The sequence below is a fragment of the Athene cunicularia genome (assembly GCF_003259725.1).
Source record: "Athene cunicularia isolate RWA chromosome 23 unlocalized genomic scaffold, athCun1 chr23_part2, whole genome shotgun sequence".
Taxonomy (NCBI): domain Eukaryota; kingdom Metazoa; phylum Chordata; class Aves; order Strigiformes; family Strigidae; genus Athene; species Athene cunicularia.
In genome coordinates, this window is record NW_020799131.1 from 1,113,490 (window position 1) to 1,129,752 (window position 16,263).

Genomic DNA, 16,263 nt, shown 5'->3' on the forward strand with positions numbered 1-16,263 from the left:
GAGGGAGGGAGGGAGGGAGGGAGGTGGGCTGGGGGGCGCCTCTCTCCCCTCCATAGGAGCCCAAGTATCCCTCCCTTCTGCCCACTGCCCCCCCACAAGCCATTGCCCTGCCACACCACAGCCCCCAGACCCGCGCTGGGAGCAGCCACTTTGCTTGCCCTCAGGTGTGTTTTTGGGGGCTGGGGGGACAGGGGCCGCCCCAGTCTGGCCCTGGTAAGGGGTTTAACAGTCCTCCCAGGATCTCCTCCTGGTCTCTAAATACGCCCCCAGCCTCCCTTCTGGCTACAGAGAACTGATCCAGAGTTGGGGGCAGGAAGCCCCCAGGACTGGGGGACTTTGTCCAGAGAGGTGGCAGGAATGGCGCTTCTGTTAAAGGTGTGCGATAAATGGTGAAATCCCTCGGGGTCCCACCTTGAGGCTCTGCCCTGGAGCTCTGCCCCCGCTGTGCAGTGGTGTCCAGGGAAGAGGGACCTGCATCCCTCTCAGTCCCCTTTGCTTCAGGAAAGCTGGCCTGGGGAAGCCCCTGTGCCCCAGGGGAGGGGAGAGCCAAGAGCACCCCGTTATGTCCTGCACCGCCTGGGGGAGCTGGGGAAGGAGCCCCCTTGGTTACTGACACCTCTGAGAGCTTCTGCCACTCTGCCTCTGCCTTTCTGTCTCGAGAGGGAAGGCAGTTTGGTTTTCCTGCCGCGGTACGGAGCGGGGCGGCCTGCCTTGGGATCACGGCGTTATCTCCGTGAGTCTCGGAGCAAAGCTGCCCAAGCCTGGCGGGGAGATGAAGGTATTTGATCGGATTAAAGGTTCTGAGAAGTCAGACGAGCTGAAAGGGGCAGGCAGCTGTGGGAGGCAGTAATGGCATCCCGACGCAAAAACTCCTTTCTTAGTGTGTGTGTGGCTTTGGCAGCTTTCTCTGCTGTATCTGAAACTAATGGGCAGCCCTAGCACAGTAACGGCTTTGTACCAGGCCAAGCAGAGGACATCTGCTCTCCCCTCCCTTCTTGCCTAGTCACTCTTTCTTGGTTGATGCCCTGGGGCTTTCCAAGTTGTTATTTTAGTAGTGTGCTTCTGTTGCATGCCTTACGGTTTGCTAGATGTGTAGCAAATACCTTTTGCCTATGTCTACATTTCACTTTTTTTTTTTTTTTTTTTTTTTTTTTTTTTTAAATGCTGTGTCTTTTAGGGAAGAACTTTGTAGAGCCGGGCTGATGGTTGGACTTGATGATCCCGAGGGTCTTTTCCAACCTGAATGATTCTGTGATTCTTGGTGCCTGATGGGGGAAAGAGAGGTGCAGAGTTTCTCCTGGAAAAGGGGTGACAACAAAGCTCACACCTCTCCTTTCAAAGATCTCTCTGTCCCTCTGTCAGGGACGTGACTGAGGGGCTCGGCAGCAGCGAAGGGGATTTGTTCCTTGGTGGCTGCTTTGTTCTGGACAGCTGAGCTTGGGACTTGAAACAAAAGTTACTTAATCCTCTCAATCTGCCTCGCAGCCTTACTGAGACTTAGTGCTGCCCGCAGACATCAGGGCTGGAGCAGCTTGCCTGTCTGCGCTGGGCTCTGGGTGCTTATCAGTGCTTATAATAGCAAATATCTCTGCGGAGCGAGGGGCGGGAGGGGGCTCGCGCGGCGCCCTGCAGAGCTGTGTTCCTCGGCCCTCTTCACCTGTCGTGCTGCGATAACGGAGCTGCCCTGACATGGAGAGCAATCACCCTGGTCCCGTCTGTGGAGGGAGAGCCCCAGGCCGTAGGACAGCAAGCCCAGGAGCAGGGCTGATGCCTGATGGCTTGTCACAGCGGTGTCAGTGCTGGAAGGCATCCTCAAAACATCTGGCACGCCACGAAGGGCACACGAGTCATCCAGAGACAGCAAAGCTGTGTTGAATCGAAGCCAAGTTCCCTCTCGGCTTCACGTGTTGGACCAAACGGGATCGTGTTCACGCTGATTCTGATCCCTGCTTAGCTTGGGGTGTTTCTCCCCGTGTTCTTGACACTGCTGTTGTAGAAGGTGGCTGGGTTTTGGGGCAGCTGGCAGGTTTTTGAAAGGCAGTTCTGGGACTTCAGAAGGACAGAGAGGTTGCTGTCTTTGTGCCAAAGCCCCTGTCTTCCTGGTGCCACTCGGGTGTTTTCTGGGCTGGTGTTTGCTATTCCAGAGGTCTCTGCAAAGCAGCAGCTCTTCAGCCCACTACCCCGTGCTAATTCATAGTGTGTAGTCTCGCAGCTGGTAGCCAGTTGTGTAGCAGTGGTTGGTAACAATGCAATTTTTTTTTTTCTTTTACCAGCTGTCCCTTCCTTGCCAATCACCTGACCCTGGCCATCCCCATCATTGCAGCCGTCCTCTTCTTCTTTGTCATCAGCTGCCTGCTCCAGACAAGCTTCAGAGACCCAGGTATCCTGCCCAGAGCCACCCCAAGCGAGGCCGCAGACCTGGAAAAGCGGATTGGTGAGACTTTTATTCCCTCTCCTGTGTTTGGGCCAGTGCATGGCTTTGTGTGTGTGCGTGCACGTGCATTTCAGGCTCAGCAAGTCTCCTTTCTTGGGTCTCCGTAGCAGTTGTCCCGGGGGGAGAAAAGGCCAGAATATCAGATTGTGAGGCTTGTCAATGCCTTAGAAGTCCTGGTAAGAGCGGTGCGACGCGCTCCTCTAGCACAGCAGGCCGTGCTTTGGAGAGAGGATCCGCAGAGAAGCGGAGGTGGTTTTCCTTTCTGTTGTACCGTGCCTCGGGGCTGTGCCTGTTCCTGCCCTCAGGACCACGCCTGAGCAGACGGCGGCCCCAGGCAGAGCTCAGGGGAGGGAGAGCTTGGGGCATCAGTGTCCTGAACATCACTACCCTTAGGGACTGTGTCCCAGAGGCTGGGGCAGCACAAAGTTCCCCTCCAGAATCACTCTGCAAAGCTCTTGAAGACGGAGCTGCTCTGTAACGGTGTGTTAGTTACTTTGGACAACATTCAAATGTGGAGGAATCTGAGCCTCTACCACCTTCTGCAGAACACGGGCAGTGAGGATGTAGGATAATTAATTTAAGCATGAATGCTTTTTAAGATTATCATTTGCCATTGAGCCTGCTGTGCTGCAAGGTTTTCTTTATTGTAATGGTTTCTAACAGTATGCTAATGTTTGTCCCCGTCTAAAAACTGCTGTGTCACGCTGGTTTGGTGGTGGCCAAGGAGGTTTATGCACCCAGGATCTGTGGACCTTGTTGATGTGACCCCTCATCATAAATGCTTTAGCAAAGCTAACATGAGACAGCTTGAATCTGCCCCACTGGAGACAGTTGCAAGGCAGTAATTCTACATCTGACTAAAAATATCGTTTTAAAATATCCTCAGAGTGGTTATTCATGTCTCTGTTTCTAAGTGCCTAAAGCAGTAATCTGGCTGCAGATGCTGCCTGATGTGCCAGCTGTTACTGTTAATATAATCCACTTATTATCCTTTTAACATTCTCACTGTTACATCTCTATTTTCAAAGACTTCCCCGCTCTTTTAAGAGTGACTAAAAGGAATAACCCCCCAAAATTGCCAACGTCATACTGAGGTTTTGCAGCTCATACTCTTGCTGAGCAGTGGAACAGCCTCCAGCTGCCGGTCCCTGATGACTAATGAAGCACCAGCACACACCGACGTAACTTGCGCTGCCCCTAGAGACCCTCAGTTCTGACCTTGAGGAGGAGGAATCCTCTTGTGCTACTAAGATATAGATGTCAAATTTCACTGAAGTCTGCCTGGAGCGCTTGAGACCTGCTCGCTGTCCTCCCCCGCTGCGGTGGGGATGAGTCTCTTGAGCCCGGGGGTGCCGCTGGCTCTGGCTGCGAGTTGGCAGTTTGTGTGCTGGTGGCGTTGGGGGGGACGTTTCTGCTGAGGTGACCCTGATTTCTGCAACTTGGATGCTTAAAGCAGAGGAGGAGCCACATGTGCGTTGACAGATGATGTTGCCTCCTCGTGTTGTGATCCGTTAGACACGCAGAGATGAGTTGGTGTTACTGGGCACGTTAACACTGCTGCTTTTGTGCTCGCTATTTATAAATTGCTTTATGTTCTCAAAGCACTGGGCAGATATTACTTCCTCTTGGCATCCCAGCAGCATTGCCATTGAACACAGAAGGAAAGGACATAAATAATGCTGCGAGGAGCTGACTGGAGCTCCTGGCTGCCCACCCCGCAACAAATCCTGTAGGCTGAGCTGCCTCTTAGCTTTTGCTTAAAATCAGGAGAGCACGTGCCAATCCTTTACCCTGCCAGGAGGCAGCTCGGGATGGTAACGGGAGTTTGGGTTTCACCTGCACCAGTTTGACTGTCCCTCCTCATCCTCGCAGACAGCATGGGTACCTCTACCTATCGCCCGCCGGCCCGCACGATGGAGGTGGTCATAAACAAGTACGTGGTGAAACTCAAGTACTGCTACACCTGCAAAATGTTCCGCCCTCCACGCACCTCTCACTGCAGTGTCTGCGACAACTGCGTCGGTAAGCCCAGAAGGGGGAAAGGTGCTGAGATTTCAGGGCGGGGGGATGTGTTTTGTGTTCCTGGACAGATTGCTTTGGCTTCTGGTAAAGGACTACAAAGCAAGATACTGAATGGTTCTTTCTTCTTCCCATTTAAAATGAAAGCAACACCAGTGCAGTCACTCAGGGCAAGGGGCAGCATGTCCAAGACTCTGTGTCTCTGCTCTCCCTGGTGCTGGGAGGACGGTGCTGTGAAATGTCTCCACCAAACACGAGGTTTGCTGGGGGCTCCTTGCTGTCTGTGGCCTTGCTGTTGCCAGACACCACCGTAGATGCTGATTGAGCTCTTCTGTGTCCTCTCCCCGTGCCCTCAGAGTGTGGTGGGGCAGGAGGGAATGAGCAAAGACCTGAAGAAAAGCCTCTGATAGCTCTGCGCAGGCATGGGGCAGCTGCAGTGGGGTGGGCAGGGAGGTTCCCAGTGCAGCCTGCCTGCACCGGAGCAACTTGAACCAGCAGCAGCAGGGTGCCATGTGATGTAGGGGCATGCCCGGAGAGTTTAATCCTTGTGCAGCTGCTCCTGGTTGTACATCGTGTGGGTGCGGAGGCTGTGCTTTACGCTGTCTGCTGGGGCAGCCTGAGGAGTGAGTGACTGCTCGCAGGACCCCAGGGCTCTGGCTGAGAGAAACTTGAGAGTTGCCAAGCGTTCTGTGTTTTGGGGATAGCTGTGGGTGGCTGTGGCTCCTCCTTACACTGGAACAGCTCGCTGGAGAGCAGCGTTTGAAGAGGAGCCGTCCGGGGGAGCAGGCGTGCGCCTGCTTTGTGTGCCCTGAGTTTTGTTTGTGCTGGTGTCCCCCGCAGAACAGTTACTGCAGTCCTGTTAGTCTGCAATGCAGCCCTTTCATTAGAAGGCAGTCGGGAGTGTTTCCAGATATATTGCACCTGCCCTGCGTTCCCAGGCAGTTTCTGTGGTTTTAGAGGCGTATCTTTATAACTTTGAAAAATTCTTTTCTGTCCCGGAGAAGGCGGGGGAAGCTGACACACAGAAAGGGAGCAGCGTTGCTGCACGCACACACCCAGTGCTGTTAGATACTGGAAAAACTGCGGCTCTTTCCCTGCTCTCTTTCAGTTTTAGTAATGGTAGGTGTTACCAGTCACAAGGGTTGCACTTATGCAGGGTTTAGTGAGGGGAATGGCTTGGTCTTTGATGATTTAAAAAGGGCATGTGAGCAAGCAGCAGTGCTCTGCTGAAACTTGTTGCTGTTGTGCTGCTGCAGAGGGGTTCTGGTCGCCGGGGTGGGGGCTGGAAGCTCGGTTGGTAGCCCCTGGTTTTTGGAGGTTCAGCAGAAATCTCTCCGTGACGATGCGCGAGGTGGCGGGAGTCCTCACCGTGTCCCTTTGTTTCAGAGAGGTTTGACCACCACTGCCCCTGGGTGGGCAACTGCGTGGGGAAGCGCAACTATCGCTACTTCTATGCCTTCATCCTCTCCCTCTCCTTCCTGACAGCCTTCATCTTCGCCTGCGTCGTCACCCACCTCACTCTGCGTAAGTACCGCGGGCGCTCGCAGCGCCGTGCTCCTGCCCACAGAGGGCTTGGGGCAGCACTGGGCCACTCTTCCTCTTGGGCAGAGCGTGGGAAGGGTCTGGTTGGTTTAACCAGCCTTGAATAAACAGGGTCTCAGACTGCAGGGAAGCACAGATCCACCCTGCACCTCGCTGCAGAGAGACCTTGAGAGCTGGTGACTGGGCTTATCCCCTCCAGAGCAAATACACTGGTGGGTGCGTCTGCTCTTAACCTGGTGGGGAAGGTGATTTGCCCATCAGCCCCAAATCTCCTGGAGCTGTGTCTGTGCACTGACATTCCTGCAGAGTCACAGGCTGCAGATGTTTCTCGGGCAGGCAGGCAGATCCATGTGACCCACAGAGGGGTGGCTGCGTTCTCAGGAGGGAAGCGTTGGCTGGAGATGCGAGGCCGCCTGATGGGATGTTGTTCCTTGTCCCCTTTTGCTTTGCAGGTGCTCAGAGAGATGGATTCCTCGTCACTCTGAAGACCACACCTGCGAGATATCCTTCTGGTGCCATCAGCTGCTCAGATGGTCACACGCTGGCGCAGCAACACTGACCATGTCACCGAGGTGCCATGAGCTCTTCATAGGGCCACCCTGGTGAACCTCCCACAACTTAATTTAGTCCCCTAGCTACCTGGTTTGGGCAGACAGGCATCTGCAGACTGATAACGTCACCAAATCGGGAAGGCCTTTAGTTGACCACCAGGGTCTAAGGGTGGGTCAATAACTTGTTTCCCAGTTTACAAATTCATGTGGGAAGGGAAGCGCCTGGAGCAGGCTGTGCCTCGGTGGATGCCTGCAGAATGGCACAGGGAATGGGAAGCTTGCTGGGGTGTTTTCAAGGCCCAGTGTGTGTGGTCGCAGCACATACATCCCCAAACAGTCCTCTGCTTCTCTTTGAATAATGATTTTGTTCCTTGAGACTTCCTTGACTTCCTTTGTTTCACTGTGCTGGAGCTGGTGATTTGTTTTTTCTCAGTCTGGTCTATTTTGGGCCTCTCAGGTTTTCACACTTATTTAGTCGCCTCCAACCTGACAACGAACGAAGATGTAAGTACCTGAATCTTGTCCTTCTGCAGGGGCATCCCTGGTCCTTCCGAAGCAGAGGGGAGGTTTTCAGGGGATCCTTGGCAGCCTGCTTTGGTGCAGTGTCTTGGCAAGGTGTGATAATTCACTGCAAAGCAAACAGCCTGTGCCCAGGACATTTAGGCTGTAGTTTAAGGCAGCTGGGCCTGCGCCCGGGACATTTAGGCTGTAGTTTCAGGTGGCTGAGCCCACGCCCAGGACATTTAGGCTGTAGTTTCAGGTGGCTGAGGGGGGAAAGCAGCCCGCAGCAGCAGGGGACTGCGTGATGTGTTGCTTGGCAGTGTCAGGCTATGGGCGTCACATGCTGAAATGTTAGACAGGTCATGTGTGTGTTTTTTCCAGTCTGTGTGTGGCCTTGCTTAAAATTAGGAGTTCTGAGACTAAAAAAAGGAAAACTGGCCCCAGAGACTTATTTGGGTGTTTGCCTGGGACATGGGTGATCTTAATTCAGCATCCCGCATAACCACAGGTCTCCTCTGAGACCCTGGGCAAGTCCCTTTGTCTCTATCAGTTCCTCATGTCTAATAGGCAAATAATGTACAGAAATTGATATTTACCTCAAAGTCTGGGGTGTGTGCAGACTCCAAGGGCCAAACGAGTACCCTGAGCCAGTACAGAAAAGCAGGATCTGTCTGATCCTCAGAAGGAATCAAAATTCACCCTTCTGGCCAGAAGTACCTGTTATCCTTGCTGGAACTTCCAGCGCTGCAGAAGGCATGTTTGCATCCCTTTGGTTTAGGTTTTTTTTTTTTTCCCCCCTTTCCTCTCCACCTTCCTGTTACGTTCAGCAGCGTTGGCAGAAGCACACGGGCCCATGTCAGTGAAGCTGCTGGAGGTCTCGAGGTGCTCCCAGTCCGGGGGGGTCCGAAGTGCCTGGCCCGTTGCCTCTCTGGCTGTGTTGCCCACGTTGCCGGTCTTATGCTGCAACTGGGGAGAGGAAGTAAAAATAAAAGGAGGAAATGTAATAGTAAATGGTTCACTGCAGCCGGCGGCCTGAGGCCAGGTATAGCATCTGCCCACTCGTGTGTGCCTGCACTCCATGTGACCAGGGTTTCGAGATCAGAGTCCCCGTGGCAGCTGCTCAGGGTGGGGACAGGTGACATTTTTTCCTCCCGTTGCAGCACGGCCTGGGAATCCCCTTGTTGTTTGTTCAGCCTGAGGAGCCCAGGAGGGTCCGTGAGCTAGAGCCCTGCTCTGATGAGCTTTTAGCTTAGGAGACAACAAGGGGAGGAGGCAGTGGCCGGTGCTGAAGGTGGTGACACTGATGATGGTGACGAGCTGCCACGCAGCTTGGGGAGGGCTCTAGAGCTTCTTAACTGCAAGGCTGAGCCCTGGCAGAGGCCGGAGCAGCTCCTCCTGCCTGTGAAAGCAAAGAGAGGGAGGACATTTGCAGGAAGACAAGCCTTCCACCTCTTGAGCAAGGGGTTTGAATCAAATTCGTTACCGTGTATTTATCTGCTGTCACATCTTTCCTGTCTTAACCTGCGTGTATCCTTTCCCTTTCAGATCAAAGGATCCTGGTCAAACAAGAGGGGCTCAGAGTTTGCCAATCCCTACAGCCATAAAAGTATCCTCACAAACTGCTGTGCAGTGCTGTGTGGACCATTCCACCCCAGGTAAGAGCCTTGGGCCTCCACGGCGTGGGGAGTTGCACCCCGCTCTGTGAGAGGGGCCTCGGAAGGGACCGATTTATCAGGGCTCAGGGGAGACTCAGCACGAACAGTCTGCTTCAGCGCTGAAGAGGGGGCGGTTTTGCAGTCTCTGCAGAGAAAGGCTGCAGATGTGTATAAGTAGGAGATACAATTTGTTGCTTCTCCTGTGGTTTAAGCTTGGCGAGTTTGGGTCAGTTGTAACTGTTCTGTGGAGCTTGCAGATAAGACAAATCCTGCGATTCAGTAAGGGGAGAGTAACGGCACCACAGGGCTGGGAGCAGATGGTGAATGCCAGTAGTGGCAGGACTTCTTCGAGTCACAGAATCATTCAGGTTGGAAAAGCCCCTCAGGATCAGCGAGTCCAACCCTCAGCCCGACTCTACAAAGTTCTCCCCTACCCCACATCCCCCAACATCTCACCCAAACGGTCCTTAAACACCCCCAGGGATGGTGACTCCCCCCCTCCCTGGGCAGCCTGTTCCACTCTGACCACTCTTGCTGGGAAACATTTTTTTCCTCATGTCCAGTCTGACCCTCCCCTGGGGCAGTTTAAAGCCATGGAGTTTAAAGCCATTCTCGGCACAGGATTTTTCCTCCTGTACTCAGAGGATCGATCATCATGGCAAGCAGCTGGCAGAGATCCACACCAGGCAGTGTAGACACCCTGGGTTTTATCAACACTTAAATTACCTGAAATGCTTAGTTGCATCCCACCAAATGCTCGTAGCTGTGAGTTAAGCAGAGCTGATGTTAAAACAAGGGCCAGGGTGGATTGCTGCGGGTGTAGGGAAGCACTGGGCCCAAAGCAAGTACCTGCACCACGGGATTACCACTGCTTTGTCACAAGAGGGTGCAGTTGGGCAGAGTCAGGCCGGTGTCACAGGAGTTGGGGATCCCTGAGACACAGTTTATTCACTGGATCCAGTGTGGATTTATGTGGAGCATCTCAGAGGTGCGTACTCGGTGTAACAGCAGCAGGGGAGGGTGTCTGAGGCTGTGCAGCTGCAGTCAAAGTGTCTTTTTTTTTTTTACACTTCCATCTGGCCCCGCTCTCTGAAGTGTCCCCAAGTTTTTTGTTGGATTCAGATCTGCCAAAATTTTCCATTAGGAGAAAATGTTTCCCAGCAAGAGTGGTCAGAGAGTGGAACGGGCTGCCCAGGGAGGGGGGGGAGTCCCCACCCCTGGGTGTGTTTAAGGGCCGTTTGGATGAGCTGTGGGGGATGTGGGGTAGGGGAGAACTTTGTAGAGTCGGGCTGAGGGTTGGACTCGCTGATCCCGAGGGGCTTTTCCAACCTGAATGATTCTGTGATTCTGTGAAAATGCCGGTGCTGCCATTCAGAGTTGGTAAATCTGCGGATTCAGGGCGCCAAGCTGCTTGCTGGGAGGTTGTGGGGAGAACAGTGTTTTACTCCAGTTCTTCCCTCATTCATGTTGTTTCCCTGTTACGAAAGCGTTTCGCCGGTTCCCATTTGGGTTTGGGGTGACCCAAAGCTTTAACTGCCCGCAGGCTGCCTGCTGCCCGCTGTGATAAGTCTGGGCTTTGTGTAACGGGCAGGAGGCTGCGTTAGCCAGCGCTCCTGCCGCGCCGTGGTTAGCGGCCCCCAGGAGGAGAGCCCTCTCCTCTGCGGCCCGGGAGCTCCTGTCTTCACGCAACCTTCATTCCCATCGCTCCCCTCCCCTCGCACTCTTCCCTTTCTGTTTTCCAGTTTGATAGACAGAAGAGGATTTATCCAGCCAGATTTTGGGACCCCGTCCAGTCCTAAGAGCGAAATCCCTTCTTTTGGAGCCAAAACTGACACCAGCATGGTAGGAGGCATTCCCTAGCAGTGCTGGGATGTAGCCCAGTGCCTACTGCGCCTGCACCTCACTCCAGCCAGTACCTTCCCCACTTACCATCTCCCCGGCCTCAGGTGGGACAGCCCTGTGATGCAGAGCTGCCAAAGACTCAGTTGAGCCATATGTTGCCTTTTTTTTTTTTTTTTTTTAATTAATTTATTATTTTTTGTTTATTTGTTTCACTGTGATGTGGCCTGTCTGGACTTTCAACCGATAGAGCCCAACAGCATGCAGGACCCTCAGACTCGTGCAAGAAGCTGGGGGGGTCCCTGCTGCACCTGGAAACAAATTGTTCTGGGGAGCCACCAGATCTCTGAGCCCAGAGTCTCTGCTCCGGAGGGGTCGTTGTGTTTCCTGCCTGGAGTAAAGGGGTGGGCCAGGGATGGGAGGTGGGCACTGGCAAACAGTTCCCTGGCTGTCACACCTTGTCTTCTGGGCTGTTCCCTGGTATCTCTGTTAATCTCCGTGAACGCATCCTGCTCCCCCGTGCCGATGTGGAAGGACTGTTCTGTCTCTCAATGGCCGGGTTCTCACCTCGGCCACTGCCGGAGCAGCTTTTTTTTTTTTTTCCAGAAGCTGCTCTGCCTTGGTAAGTTGGGGCTGTTCAGCTGGGAGGACTCTGGCTCCCAGCAGACATGGAAGCTGGCTAGCTGTCCCAGCTGCTGCTGATCCTATTTTCTGGCTGTTCACCGCGGGGGTGCTGAAGAACTCTTTGTGTTTTGGCCCTGCCAGTCAGTAAAACAACGTTTTGCAGCAAGGACACGAGTTAGGATGACCCTCCTTTTAATGGGGAAGGAGACACATGCAGCGTTCTGTGGCTCTCGTTGTGAGATGCTAGTTGTGAGATTTGGGAAGCTCAGCTTGCCAGGACAGCCTGGTTGTGTCCTGTCTGTAGGAGACCAAAGGGCAGCACAAAAGGGTGTGAATTCCTGAGGGTCGCACCTTTCCCAGGTGGAGCTTCAGAGGAAGCAGTGACCGGGTGCTGGTCTCCCATCACCTCACGTTGTGCTCTTGCTCTGGGTTTTGGGATGAGAGCAGGGCTGTCCCCCGCGCCCGGGGGACGATCCCCGTGTGCCTGCGCTCACCCCTGAGCATCGCTCTGGGCCTGCGGAGGCACAGGAGAACTGGGCAGGGCAGCCAGCGCTGCGTCACCCACCGGGAGTGTGCTTAGGGGAGCCACAGACCTTGTTAGCAATACTTGAATCATGTTATTAAAAGCTGCTGGATATTTTTGCACAATTTGTAGAAATTTTTTTTTTTTCTACGTAGAACATTTTATATTCGGTTCAGGTAGTGTTGTGCATGTTAGCCAGGACAGAGGCTTGCAGCGTTTTGTGTCAAGCTGCCTGGTTAGGTTTCCGCGGGTCAGACACATGTATTTCAACCTCAGGCAGAGGCAGCACATTTCTGGGGGCAGCACGTCCCCCCCCAATTCACCAGCGTCGTGCTCTTCACCTTGTGAGTGACCGCACGCAGCATCGGGCCACGCTGGGTGATGGCAGAGGCACAGGTTTCCCCTGGCCTTACGTTTCTGACCGGCCACACAGAGATCTCGGGGCTTGTTTGCTGTGGCCACCAGCTCTTCCTTCCCCTCCGCCGAGAGCCGAGGTGAGAGCACGGTGGCGGCTGCTGAATTTCTCCCAGATCCCGGCACGTGGCCCTCACTGCCCGGGGAGGCTCCCGGTGCTGCTCTGCCCGCAGCCCCGGCCCCGCAGCTTCGTGCTGTGCCTGTGTTGCATCCGGAGAGGCCACCGTGCTCTTCTCTCCCCGCTCCTCCCGCAGGGATGTCCCCAGCTGGGCTCATCCCAGCCTTCGAGAAGCCTCGACCTTCCAGGGGCAGGTGTGGGGCCGAGCTGAGGGGCTGGTGCTGGGGAGCAAGGAGCAGCCTGGGGGGTGTTATCAGGGGCCAGACTCCTTCCTGTTTTTATTTAAACCGGTTTCCTTTGTTACTCGACATAATAAAATTATATTTTTAAAGAGTTAATTGCTTTGGATTATTATTTTCTTCCTTTAAGTCAGAGCAGGGCAGGTGTCCAACATCTGCCAGGTGGCAGTTGGACTCTCTGAGGCCCAGGCCTTGCCTGGCAGCTCAGGACCTCCTGCAGGATGGGGCTGTGAGGGATGCCTGGCAGCGTTGGTGCTACCGTGACTCTTGCTGGAGCAAAGGGCTTTTTCTGTCCCACGTCCCCAGGCTGGGCAGGGTCTCATCCCCTTGCCCATCCCCTTCCTGCAGCAACCACCATCACCTCAGCGTCCTTTCCCCACCCACCCTGCTCGGTCCAGGGCTGGGCTGGGATCTGGGGTCTCCCCCTCTAACCCAGCTCCTCGGGCCGTACCAGCAGGTCTGGAGGTGCATAATCTCTGGTGTCTTCCCCAGGAGGATGCCTGCCAGGACTTTGCCATTTCCTGCACAGCCTGACGGGATTTTGTCCCCTCCTTGGACGTTAGCGCTGCTTTCTGAGGGTTAGCTGGTAAGAAAGCGCTTTCTTCTCCCCGTCATCCACGCGACTGACTCATCTCATCTCCACTGCATGACCAGCTCTGTCCATCCACCCATCACTGGTTGCGTTGGCGTCCCGGTGCCCCCTCCAGGATCCCACCCCCGTGTGGGGCAGCGAGCCCTGGGCTGTGCTGCCTCGGCGTGGGGCTGTGTGCCAGAGGGGCTGGTTGCCCGCAGCCTCAGTGAGGACAGAGGGAGGGTTCCCCCCCCCGCCAGGCTTTGTGCTGGGGTTTGGTACGAGATGGAGCTGCCCGCTCTGCCTCGGGGAGGGGCTGGGCTGGGGGCTGGCTCCAGGCAGAGGGTTTGTGGAGCCCGGGGCTCGCTGGGCTGCACGTTGTGGTGGTCCGTGCTCCATGGGGCTGCCACGAGGAGATTGGAGAGAGCCACCAGCTGATGAAGAGATCTGGTGTTTGGAGCGAGCTGTGTCCTGAACAGAGGAGGGGAACCTGGAACAGATTTCTCATCCCAGCTCTGACCTGCTCAGGCGATCCCTTTCCTCCCTTTCCCTCTGCCTATTTTCTTCTCTGTAACACCAGGTTCCTCCTCCGACGTGCCCATGGCCACGGTAAGTTCCTTCCAAAGCACATTGTGACTTTGCCTGGCTTTGCCTGGGGGCTGCAGAGCTGCCCCTCTCCCTCCCTGCACCACCCCACGGGCTCCTGCCGGCTCGAGGCCCAGCGGCAGCGATGGAGGAAGCTGCTCCTCTGTCCTGGCCTGTGGCTGCCAGCACTTCTCCATCCCGGACTCTCCCCTTTCTGTCACCGAGCCTGGCTGCTCCCTGTTGCTCCTCACTCTTGTATTTCTGACACTAACCTTCTCTTTTTCTTCCTCCTCTCCCTCGCATCGGGTTGATCCATATCAGGAGCCGTGGCAGCCCGCAGCCCTCTCTCTGCCTCTCGAGTTGCCCCGTGAGGAGCCGAGACGCCACGGGCAGCACCCGAGACCACAGCCATGACCACCACGAGTGCCTCCGCTCGCCAGGGCTACGCGGCTGCGCCTTCCTCCCTCCCACCCCAAGAGAAGGGGGAAAGCAGCCGTGCACAAGGAAAAGCTTTTCCAACCCCCCCTCCGGGAGCCAGGACGGCCGTCCCGCGGGTTCAGAGCTCGAAGCCATACAGCCGTCCCACCCCAGAGCAATAACCGGAGCTCCTGCTGTCTCCTGCCGCTGGACGGACTCACGCAGCCGAGCCGAGGCCGCCGGTGGCTCCCTGTAACCACCAGCTTTACCCCCAGCGAAGGTGTCTCCCCTCCCGTAGATACTGGGAGATAGTGGTTTGCATTCCAGCGGGTTCTCGACATGAGCAGGATTCACACCAGAGCGTTTACAACTGACCCGGTGGCATTACACACCCAACCCCACCAGCCCCTCTCCATGTGCCGGAGGACTCACCTCTCCAGACCAGAGTTAGTACATGGTCAGAATTTACCCTTGCAGCCCCCCTGGCCATCTCCCCCCTTCCTGTTTTGTCTTAGCACGACTCTAGTTTTAAGGGAAGGATTCAACCCCCCCAGCACCTTCTGCAGCCGGTGTTGCCGGTGGCCGCAGCACAGGCCGGGCTGGGAGCTGCCCTGCGGTGCCGTGCAGGCCTGCCCACCGTAGTGCCCGGTAGGATTCACCATCTATTTATGCCTTTTACTTTTGTAACAAAATAAAAGTTTCTCCTATTTACTGTACGCCAGGGTCTGGCTGCTGCTCTGCCGGCAGAGGGGAGCTGCTCCCTGCTCGTGCCCGGGCACGTCGGGGCTGCGCAGGGTGGGGGAGCCGAGCGGAGCCGCGCAGGGCTGGCACCCCTCTGCCACCGGCTGTGCCGGCCACGGGGCCGGGAGCTCCCTAAACTCAGCTGTGGCACTCGCCATGGGCTAGAGGCGAGTCTCAGCCCCCCCCGTGGCTCTGCGCAGCGGGGACGATAGGAGCCTTGATGCTGGGGATGGGAAGGAGCGATGGGCAGCGCCTGTGGGACCCCAAATCTGTCCCTCACTGAAGTGTCACGAGCCAGCAGTGTCCCCGCAGCCGGGGGGGAGCCGCAGGGTTGGACTGGTGAGGAACGGGGTGGCCGGACGGGCTGTGAGCATCCTTCCAGTGCTGCTGGGAACGGCCACCAGCATCCTCGGCCCCCGGGCTGCCATCGCGGAGCTGCTCGAGCACCCAGCCCGTGCCCGCCTGCAGCGCCGCCGGCTCGGCTCATGGAACAGGGGATGAACGCTGGCCTGGGCTCAGCTGGGCACCCATCCCTCCGTGGGGCGACGCACCTTCTGCTGCTGCTCTTCGGCATTCGGGGAGCCCACGGGTGCTCTGCGGGGTGATGCTGCGGCCGAGCTCACCTGCAGCCTCTGCGCAGCTATCTGGGGCTCTTCCCTTCAGCCACCCGCCCGCTGGTTTTCACGAAACCGGTAGAGCAGAATGTTTTTGCAGCCTTCTCTCAGCTCCTTGCAACCAGAACTTGGCAGCTGCTCAGCCCCTTTGGCAGGAGCTGCCGGCAGACGCCTGAGCCCTCGCACGCCCCATCTGAGCCTCCCGTCCTGCTCGGGGGGGTCCTGCCGGGGGGTCTCCCCACGGGGCCCCCCCAGAGCGGAGCTGACACAGGATTAAACAGCCCAAAGGCAGCCGGGCTGGGGCAGGATCAGCCCGAGGTTTTGAAGCCGGGTCTGGCAGCAAGTGCTTGGGCAGGGCTGGGGGCTGCGGACCCCGACCACGTACAGCTCTGCTGCTCGAGGGGGTGCGAGCTCCGACTAACTCCCACCTGGGAATCGCTGCCTCCTGGTTTTGCAGGGGAAGGAGGTGGTTTTTCAGAGGGCTGGGTACATCAGGCTGCCTGTTTGCTCCTCCCTCACCCCTCTGTGGGGGCTTGGGGGCTTGGTTGAAGCTCTTAGAGGGTCTCTGCAGGTCTGCTTCCACGCCCCCTCCCCAGGCCTCATGCACCGGGCAGAGGCTGGAGGATGGGCAATGGTCTCCCATGTGGCCGTTCCTTCGGAAAATGCCTTTTCCCCACTCAGTGGGGCGTAACCTGCTCCCACGGTGGATCACGCTGCGCTGGGGAAGGAGCTCTAATTGCTGACGAGGCTCCGCACGTGGCATGGCTCCGGGGGGGGCGGGGGACACGGAGGGGCTGTGGGGAGACTGGTGGAGCTGGATGTCCTTGTGCTGTGAGCCCCTCGATGGGCAGGGGTACCCCAGACCCACCATATGCC

General features: G+C 56.3%; 1 protein-coding gene across 1 annotated transcript; it reads left to right on the forward strand.

The window, feature by feature from the left end:
• The first annotated feature begins 2,279 nt into the window (after positions 1–2,279).
• ZDHHC18 (zinc finger DHHC-type containing 18) lies at positions 2,280–14,729 on the forward strand. Its single transcript, XM_026863515.1, has 9 exons — positions 2,280–2,434; positions 4,307–4,456; positions 5,840–5,977; positions 6,448–6,496; positions 6,948–7,050; positions 8,593–8,702; positions 10,445–10,544; positions 12,952–13,045; positions 13,937–14,729. The coding sequence occupies exons 2-8, from the start codon at positions 4,312–4,314 to the stop codon at positions 12,991–12,993; spliced, it is 687 nt and encodes a 228-aa protein (XP_026719316.1). The 5' UTR covers positions 2,280–2,434; positions 4,307–4,311; the 3' UTR covers positions 12,994–13,045; positions 13,937–14,729.
• The last annotated feature ends 1,534 nt before the right edge of the window (positions 14,730–16,263 follow it).